The 10,384-nt window shown below is 42.1% G+C and overlaps 1 protein-coding gene across 2 annotated transcripts; it reads right to left on the bottom strand.

The window, feature by feature from the left end:
• Positions 1–2,993: 2,993 nt before the first annotated feature.
• LOC101826747 (major urinary protein 4-like) lies at positions 2,994–8,248 on the bottom strand. Of its 2 annotated transcripts, XM_040737502.1 has the most exons (7): positions 8,070–8,248; positions 7,584–7,720; positions 6,776–6,849; positions 5,079–5,189; positions 4,611–4,712; positions 4,408–4,453; positions 2,994–3,236 (listed from the first exon to the last, which is right to left on the bottom strand). In XM_040737502.1, the coding sequence occupies exons 1-6, from the start codon at positions 8,175–8,177 to the stop codon at positions 4,416–4,418; spliced, it is 570 nt and encodes a 189-aa protein (XP_040593436.1). In that variant the 5' UTR covers positions 8,178–8,248; the 3' UTR covers positions 2,994–3,236; positions 4,408–4,415.
• Positions 8,249–10,384: the final 2,136 nt, after the last annotated feature.

The raw sequence follows: 10,384 nt of genomic DNA, 5'->3' as shown, positions 1-10,384 counted from the left end.
TTGCCAAAAGAAATTCATGCCTGGCCTTTGACGAGTCTTGTGACTCCTTAGTGCTCAAGATAATTGCTCTGAATCTGAGCAAACAGGAAGTGGGAACTGGCCATGAAGGATAACACGTGAGGCAGAACTTCCTGGATTCAGAATATAGTGAACAGAGCACAAGCAGAATAAAAAATTGAAAACATATATAGAAAATATCTCCAATTTGATATTAAAATGTAGGTTAAGGCTTCGTCAACTGACTGGGAAAGACCCAGCTGAAGTTATTGTACCTTTAACTAATGAGGAAATTTCCTCCTTATGGAAGGATAATGAGTATTGGCAAATAGCTTGCAGTAACTTTTTGGGAATTATTAGTAACAACTATCCCAAAACAGAGAGAATCAAATTCATAAAGAAAACAATTTGGATTCTTTCGTGTATCTTGAGACAAACACCTATTTCTGGAGTTCTTACCTTATACATGGATGAAAACAAATCAGGTAAGGCAGGGTATGAATTAGGAAATATAAGTAAAGTAGTTCAAAGCCCTTACAACTCTGTACAAAAGGCAGAGTTATATGCTATTCTCATGGTACTTAAAGACTTTACAGAGCCTCTCAATATAGTCACGGATTCTCAGTATGCAGAGAGAGTTGTCTTGCACATTGAGACTGCAGAATTTGTTCCTGATGGCACATAATTAACCTCTTTTTTTTTTACAATTACAGGAAACCATCAGAAACAGGACTCATCCTATATATATAACACACATCAGATCACATACAGGTCTGCCAGGTCCTCTGGCACAAGGCAATGATGAAATTGATCATTTATTAATAGGTAATGTGTTGGAAGCTTCAGAATTTCATAAGAAACACCATGTTAGCAGCAAAGGTTTAAAGAAGGATTTTTCTATCACCTGGCAACAAGCCAAAGAAATAGTAAGAAATTGCCCCACTTGCTCATTCTACAATCAAACTCCATTATCAGCAGGTTGTAATCCTAAAGGTATTCACAGAAATGAACTTTTGCAAATGGATGTATTTCACTTCCCAGAATTTGACAGTGTGAAATATGTACACCATACCATAGACACATTCTCAGGATTCCAATGGGCTACTGCCCTCAGCTCTGAAAAGGCTGATTCTGTTATTACACACCTCTTAGAGGTGATGGCTGTTATGGGTATACCTAAAACAATAAAAACTGACAATGCTCCAGCATATGTCTCCAGTAAATTGGAACAATTTTTCAAATATTCTAATATAAAGCATGTTACTGGTATACCTTACAATCCCACAGGACAAGCAGTGGTTGAAAGATCTAATCAAACCTTAAAAGAGATGCTTCATAAACAGCAAGGGGGAACAAAGACCCTCAAACACAGGTTATATAATGCTTTACTAACGTTGAATTTTCTTAATGCTAAATAAATATATTGTATTTCCTATAGCATCGGCTAACTTCATTAGGGTAACCTACTGTCTCCTCTTATCTTGTACCATGTGGACAAGAACATGTCCTATGGAGATAAGAGAGAAAGAACCAGGTTCCTGAATGAATACATGGAGAGAGAAATTAATTCCATATTCACTGAGACATATTGGATTATGATTTGAGGTGTGTGTGTGTGTGTGTGTGTGTGTGTGTGTGTGTGTGTGTGTGTGTGGTATTTATGTATGTGTGGGTGCGTACTGGTACAGGTTTGCATATGTGTATGTGCGTGTGGCGGCCAGAGAACAACCTTGAGTGCTGTTGGCCAGAGGCTGTCTACTATATTTGGAAACCAGGACTGTTGTTTCCTTGGAGTCCAGCAGTCTGAGCTAGAGGCTGCACCAGCCATCAAACTGAGCCCTCCGGATCTGTCCGTCTCCATTTCCTTTGTGACAGTTATCCCCAGTCCTCTATGCTAGTTAGTTTCAGTGAGTCCCCAGATCATGGAGAATAGTCTATCCTGACAACAATCACTTCCCTGTATCTTCCCTTAGAAAGGGATTGCCCTATGTCTGAGGTTTTTAATTTCCTCCTTGACTTTGAATGGTTTTATTTCATGACTCTTTCCCACAAAGTGCTGGTGTTGAAGGGGCAGCTTCAGGGTGAACTCAAACTGCCATCTTGTCCTGGGAGCAGCCAAAAGTTTTTCTGTGCCTTTCTCTGCATTGTGGTCTCTTGTCTCATTGTGGCATTGTCAAGCCATTTCCTGTTAACAGAATCCCATATTAGAACTGCTATTTATTTTTCTGAGTAACTCAATGACAGTATATGTGGTGTACAGATTCTTTTTGTCTCTTAAATGCCCAGATTAAAAATGAAAAGTTGGGGTACATGGATATAGTTGCAACCACTTAAGAGACCGGGGCAAGAGAACGACCTGGACCCAGGAATTTTAGGCCAGCCTGGGAATCAGAGTCATCAGGAGGTGGGGTTGGAGGAATGAGGGGGGTTTCAGCATAACTGGTTGTATTTTTGGATAGTCTTTTGCCATATTTTATCAAAGTACACCAATAACTTGATTCTGAAGCCATGAGCTTGAACCCAATTTAATCTCTTGATCTAGGGGTCAGAACATGCTGTGGGGAGGTAGGCAGCCTTTTCTCTTTATCTTTTGTGCCTCTAGTGACCAAACCATTCTTTTTTCTGAGGTGCACATCTGAAACCATATTGAGTAGGTGTAGCCTCAGAATCCTGTGTCTCTCCATGCTCTATTGAAAAAGAGGCTCTGTAGATGCAGAAAGTGTACAGCAAGTCTGTGTTCCCAGGGAATTTATGAGACTATGGTTGGAGGAAGTGTGCAGCAAGTCTGTGTTCCTGTGGTCATTCTAAGGCCACTAAAACAGGAGAACCTATGAGCAGGCAGCACTCATTGGGGATTGAGATTATTGCAGAGGAAGTAAACTCTGAACTAAGGTTTGATTCTAGGACATGAGGAAGGACCTTGCCTACAGGACCCAGCAGGTCCCCTCATCCAATTTCTGTCATTACCACATTTATTGGACACAGAGACATGTATGTAACTGCGAGGGTAATCATTTATTGAGCAGGGAGAGGAAGACATTCATGACAAAGAGACATTTAACAGAAATCCTTTGATTCTGGATGAGTCATCCTAGATAATCAGGGAAGATGCTGGGGATGCAGGGTTTATGCTTTTCTGGGGGGCATCGATGGCAATCGGATCACAGGACTTCTCACAGAACAGGGTGTGGACAGGAAGGCATGATGTTAGAGTCCAGGTTAGGAGTCCCCACTCAACACTGAGGAAGCCAGGAAGAAAGAATGCAGACACTTATTAAGCACTGCTAGAGCTGATTTCAGGACATAGAGCCATTCTGTCATCCAGAGCAAAGTGTGAAGACACAGAACTTCCCCGGCCACCCAACTGATGTTATAGGACAAAAGGCATAGGATAAATGACCTTTTCCTTATTGATGCCATATGAGAAATAACAGTAATGAAAGATTCTAGTCTTGTTCCCACAATCTTTGGCATAAACAGCTCTGTTGTGCAATATTTGTACATTGTGCGAAGATGTGTCACTGTGATTGGTTTTATAAAGACATGAACCACCAATAACAAGGCAGGACATTTAGGTGGGACTTATGGGCAGAGAAAGAGAGAGGACTCAGAGAAGAGGAAGGGGTAGAGCAGTCAGCCAGAGGAACTGGAGAGGAACCAGGAGGTGCAAGATGGAAGAGAGGTAACACCATGTGAATGCACATTAATACAAATGGGTTAATTTAAGTTATAAAAGTTAAGTAGGTACAAGCCTAATCTACAGGATGTTCTGTCATAATAAATAAAAAGTCAGTGTCATTATTTGGGAGATGGTTGGTGGAACAGAGAAAGACTCATTACAATGCTCTGAAGAATTTTCAGTAAATTGAGGAATAATGATAAAAACAACTCTTAAAGGCTTTCATACATTATCAGAGTGAAGTCTTGGAATGAATGGGAAAGAGAACAAAAGAAGGAACTCAGTGTGCACTCCAGACTGGTGGAGAAGTGCAGATCGGGAAGTTCCATTTCTGTATAAGAAGCCAATTCTGTGCAGACTTCAAAGGAAATTGTTATTATCAGGTGTGGGAGGGAGGTGGACCCAGACACTGGTGAGCATTTATACTCACATTCATAATGAAATTTGATGCATTACTGAGTCCTTTAATAATGGTACAGCCCTTCTGTACAACGGTAGAGCAAATATGTCAGTTCCCATCCTTGTTTCCTTACTTAATTGCTTGGGTCACTTACTGAAAAGCTCATTGTAGGACTAAATCACAAAACCAGATCATTTGAAGCCAAATTTCAAGCTCTCCTCAAAGACTCCTTATCAGTTATTTTATTGAAATTTTGGGACACAATACTAATGCTTTTGGAAGGGCCTTATTTTTGCCCACCCCCTCTTCATTCTCACTGGAGATTACCCACCTGGAGGCTCAGGCGTTTCTTCCATCTCGGGCCTGGAGACAGCGATCTGCAGGGTATGAACAAGAACACAGTCAGGTACCAGGTCCAATTTATTTCCACAGATGCTTCTATAGTGGCAAAACATGTCTGTTTGCCAATGTCTGGGATTTGTCCTTTCTGTGATATGAAATCAGGAAAAGAAAAATATGTGAGTCCTGACTTACTAGCTTCAGTTAGGTCCAATATATTTTCCTTAACAATTCCATTCTCCTTGCATAGAACCCCAAACATTTCCTTGATGTTTGAACTCAGCTCTGGTTTCCGGCCTGTGAAAAATAATGGTGACAGTAGTGATTGCATCTTGTGTATTGACTTCATTCATTGAGGTGAATGATGGAACAGGGCCCCTCAAGAAGGATGAGAAAATGATTGACAACATGATCATCAAGCATGGACATGACCTGTCATGAATTTGGCATCCATAGGATATCTTACTGGCATAGTGAGGGATTTCAGAGACCTCCACCCCCACCACTGTGCCTGAGGGATGACAGAGGTGACCATCTGTCTGCAGTAGATAAGGAAAAAAGAGGCAGTTCAGGGCCAGGCTGGAAAAACCATGTTAAACCTAGGGTTTCTTTCTTCTCTTCTTTTTCCACCCCAAGATCAGTGTCTGTGTGAAAATACTCTACCAAAGAGCTCCATCACGTGGGATATTTCTCCAGTCTTGTTGTTTCTGAGTTTAAATATAATATACTCATCATAGTTTGTACCAAGTACAGTAAATCTATTATATCCGTCATCTGTGAAAGAAACAGAACACAGCTCAGAAATTCTTTGGTTCACAGGAAATAAGGGAAATATTTTACCTGTTCTTTATTACATATTAAAAGCTAAAATGCAATGGGGCAAGATCTCCTGAGCAGATTGGGAACATGGGGGGAGGGGAGAGGGAACCAGGAAAAAGAGAGGGGGATAAGAGGAGGGTAGAAGAAGACATGGGGGAGCAGGAAGGTTGAGTTGGGGTAAGAATAGAGGAGACTAGGATGAGAGATACCATAATAGTTGGAGTCATTATAGCTTTGAGGAGAGAGCTGACACTAGTGAGATTTCCAGAGATCTAAAAGGATAACACCAACTGGAAAACTAAGTAATAGTGGAGAGACTACATTAATAGCCCCTACCTGATGATATGGCATCCTAGAACCTTCATCCAGTGACTGATGGAAGCAGAGACAGATACTCACAGCTAAACACTGAACTGGCCCTCTGGAACCCAGTGACAGAGATGGAGGAATGAAGAACAAAGGGGTCAAGACGGTGCTGGCAAAACCCACAAAGACAACTGACTGGACAAGGGGGAGCTCTTGAACCCCAGACTGATGGTTGAGAGGCCAACAGGGGACTGATCCAGACTCTATGAATGTAGTGTCAGTGAGGAGGCCTCAGAAATCTCTGGGGCCTTGGGTAGTAGATCAGTGTTAACCATGGCATACAAATGAACTTTGGGAGCCCATTCCACATGGAGGGATGCTCTCTCAGCCTGGACACATGGGTAAGGGCCTAGGTCCTGCCCTGGATAAAATGACAGACTCTGGAGATGCCCCCAAGGAGAGCCTCACCCTCCTGGGGAACGATGTGGGGATTGGAAGCAGGGCTGGTTGAGGGACAAGGGATTGGGGAGGAGCTGGGATTGACATTTGAAGCATGCATGTTTCTAATTTAAATAAAAACATAAAAAGAAAAAACAAACAAAAAACCAAAAAAGATGAAATGCATATTCTAATAGAGATTGGTGAAAATGCCTAATGCTTTCTATCTGTAGGTTTTGGACTTCCTGAAGTAACTTCTAGGAGAAAGGATGCTGATGGCTTGACCTCTAGTGAACAGTTAGTCAGAGCAGCAACTCTCTTCTGTTATCCTCTCCAAAGCCTGTCTACCTCCATCAGCAACTTCCATTGAACTCTCTCTGTCTTCCATAAGCTCACTGTAACAAACACCTGCTGCTGCACCCTGAGTGATGTGAACTGGTGGCATCCACTGGGGCAGAATCAGACAGATGGAAGGAGATGAGAAACCATCTTACCTTACTTGTTCAACCTGCCCAAGACTGGGATGGTAGTTATTAGATGGCCCCTGATGCATTAGCTAAATAAACAATGATCAAGTAGCAACTGAGAATCTGAAGAAGATTTGGGGGTGTGGTTCAGTAGTAGAGAGTTTGACTTATATGTACAAGGCCTTGAGTTCAATCCCCAGCATTGCATACACAAGTGATCACACACACACACACACACACACACACACACACACACACACACACACGATAAAGACATTAGGGCTTACTAAGTTCCTTATGGATAGATATATACACTTTTTGTATACTTACATATGACCTCATATACACCATCCTCTTCTGTTTTGTCACATACTACATACAGCTCGGTGCACTCTCCGTTGACACTGTGAAATACAGTCAGCTGGTGCTTAAGGGTACTGCTATGGCTGGCCCCCTTAGCCTCTGTTCTACCCAAACCTCCCATTTCTAATTCCACTTAACTTTTGAATGTTTTTGTAAAATGAGCAAAGGCTTTCATTTGTGTTATTTCACTTATACTTGATACTTTACTAATCACATATTTGCTTATCATTTAGAAAAAGAATGACAATCACTTCAAATCACTGTCACAACTGTGACTACTTCCCAGTGTCACTCACTTGTGTAGGTTATCACCAGATGTCCACCACCTGCATCAAATTAGTGCTTTCAAATGTTTCCAATATACCTCTCCAATCCACAGAGGAGAATTAATACCCCCTTTAGTGCAGTTGAAGGAATAGACTTTTTTGGCTAACAACTAGTCAGAAATATTTACTTCGTGATCATCTACTTTTAAGCTGTGCTATTCACCTCATTAATTATGGTTTCAGAAATGCCTCTGGCCTTTGTTTATTCCATCCCCAGTGAATTTGTTCCTGTTACCAATGTTTGTCTCTGGCTTTTGAGAAAGCCCCAGTTATGAAATCTGTGTTTAGTATCAGATGGGGCACTTCAGTTTTGGATTCAGGCTCAGTGTGTGTGTGTGAGTGTGTATGTGTGTGTGTGTGTGTATGTGTGTGTGCTTGTGTGTGTGTGAAGGCCTGAGACCATGACAGACTTCCATTTCTTCTTTCTCAGATAAAAACACCTCACTTACATTGTATGGAATTTAAAAGCTAAAGAAGAGTTCTTGAAGAGATGAATGCTCTTCACAAAAACTCTCATGCTTCCATGTTCCTCTATCATTTCTCTTTTGTCAGAGGCCAAAAGAATGGAATGACATTCTCCCACAATCTGTAATAGATAAGTGAATGGTTAAGAGAGGAGGGACAGGCACACTTCATGGACATGTTTCCACTTGAACTCTGACCCGTGGGGCCTGGGCATGAACATACACAGGATTAGATCTCACTCACATCAGTTGGCACAATACTTAAGATCCTATCTGTCTCTCAGTGGGAGTGAGGGACCCCAGGCATTGTTAGATATGGATAGCATACAGGTGGTCTTGTTTCACAGTCTGAAGCCTCTCATTTGTCTCACAGAGTGAGGAGCCACAACCCTCCCCTCAAAGGCCCCACTTGGCTTCAGAGTTCCCAGGAGCATCCTCTGGGTCAGACGTCCCCAAGCCCCACAATTCTACCTTTTCTGGATTAAAGTTCTTTCCAGTGAGACTAGTTTTTTCTTCTGCATGGACACAGACTAGGGTCAGCTCCAAGCCCAGCACAAGCAGAAGCAGCAGCAGCTTCATTTTAGATGGAATAGAATCGTCTTTCTGTCAGGACTGAGTCTTTCCTGATGGTGGCTGCACTCCACTCCCCAGCTGCTTTGTATTTATACAGTTTCTGAGTTCAGTTTTTTTTAACGGTGGATCTCCTCCTCTTTTTCTCATTCTCTGTGAAATGTTTCCTCACTTATTGATGTGAAGCCAAGAATTGATCTTGCCCTCTTCAAACTTGGCAGTCTCGTCTGCCATGGATTGATTTAGTACCCTTACAATTCTCAAAACGTAATCTCAAGAAAAATAGTGGATGCCTTAGAGAGCTGCCATTTGGTACCTGCCAGATGTAACTTTGGATCTGTCTTGGAATTAGAAAACCAATGTGTGTGTGTGTGTGTGTGTGTGTGTGTGTGTGTGTGTGTGTGCATGGGGGGTGGAGCTGAAATGGGAGGCCAAGGGGGCAGAGCATCTAGGCTCTAAGTCTCCAGTGGAGTGTAGAAGTAGACACATTAATCATTTTTAAAATACATATTTTTATTTTATGTTTATGAATGCTTGCTTTGGATATGTGTCTGTGCACTGCTGCATGCCTGGTTCTGTGGAGTTCAGAAGAGGGAGTCAGATCCCTTGAAACTTGTTCTTGAGGAGTATGCAGACCTATGTGTGCCAGCCTTTGTTTCCCCTCAGGGTTCAGGCAGGATGCTAAACATCAAGCATGGGGGCTGGCTAAAAGAATCTGAGGGTGAATGAATCAGCTCATAGATACATTCTACTCATGTCTCTTCATTCTTCAGAATGTTCTTTTTGATCCCATAAGGTGTCTAGTTTATATACCCAAACAGACACAATTAGCAGTTCTCTGGAAATAGCAATGATACCAGACATGCATTTCTCAGGGCCTGAAAACAGATAAGATCTGACAAAGTAGGTGCTTTATGTCTCAGAGGGAGCATGGCTTTTACAACAAATATCTGGGCAAAACTTAAGAGGCAGGAAGTGTTAATGGAGTCAGGGGCTATGATTTCTAAAAGGGGAGATGGGTTTTAGTACATAAACTACATTTGTGTGGCTAGGTAAACTAGAAGTTTGTAATTGGTAAATGTAGAAAAAGTGAAGAAAACATGGCAGTCTGTGCACTCTCTGAGCACCTTCTTCTGCTTCCTTACCTGGGCTCTAGGAAAGGCTATGTTAAATAGAAGGGTTCTGCCCAGGCTAAGCAGCAGGGCACCCATACTGCTGATGCCCTGGTGAGAGGAAATTCCTACTTCTGTGGGTGCTTAAGCATTCCAATGCATTTTCCTGTATCTCTAGGGGTAAAGGCACAAGCAGTTAATTTCCTAGACTAAGATCTTTTGTCAGTGAAACTGAGGTGAAGGTGAATACAGAATATTAATAGCTTGTTAATGTAGAGCAGGGACCAGTAGGTTGCACTTTCCTGAGTTGACTATTAGAGAAATCAAGACTTCCCAGCCCTGCTTGTCAGTGGGGGCAGACAGGCCATGTCTCCCACTCAGTGCCTGTCTTTTGAAGTTCTGAATGTGGTCTATTGGCAAGTCTCCTCTCCTTGCAGGATGTCCTTCTGTAAGACATAATTGTAGGGAGCTAGCGTCTAAGTTATGTGGATTTGACTATGAGAACAAAGGTTTCTTTGAGTGAGTGAATACTTTCACACCAGAGCCCATGGTGTGGGGGAAGGTAATCCAGTTTACCAGTACAACAGGGAGTTGAACCCAATAATTGATTAATACAGTGCTGGGGTTTTTTTGGGACAAATCCCACTACTGTAGTTTCACGAGGGTTTTTTTAAAAATCGAAGTGACAGTGACTATACAAAAAGCAGGTATCCTCAAAGCTCTGCAAATTGGATTTCCTCCAGTGGAATTCATGATGATCCTGGTGGGTCAGCCTCATGATTTTTTCAGCTGATATCTCCCTGTATAATCCTGTGGCCTGTAGCAGAGGAGACCCCAGGTTCAGTTCCTAACACCCACATGGCAGCTCACAACTGACTGTAAATTTAGTTACAGGGGATCACACACCCTCTTTTGGTCCCTGTGGCTTCCTGCCCACTTATGGTACATATAAACTCATGTAGGCACACACACATAAAAATAATAAATCTTTTTAAAACGTTTAAAGATTATCAAGAGAGGACTTCCTGAGCTTACAGGAACTTACAGACTCTAAAGCTTCTCAACCTTCATTCAGAGAGTATTGACACCTGAATCCAAACTGCT

Source organism: Mesocricetus auratus, unplaced genomic scaffold (assembly GCF_017639785.1).
Source record: "Mesocricetus auratus isolate SY011 unplaced genomic scaffold, BCM_Maur_2.0 Super-Scaffold_6730, whole genome shotgun sequence".
In the NCBI taxonomy this organism is placed as follows: domain Eukaryota; kingdom Metazoa; phylum Chordata; class Mammalia; order Rodentia; family Cricetidae; genus Mesocricetus; species Mesocricetus auratus.
Note: the sequence above shows the minus strand (reverse complement) of the source record. Positions and strands in the feature narration are given on the sequence as shown.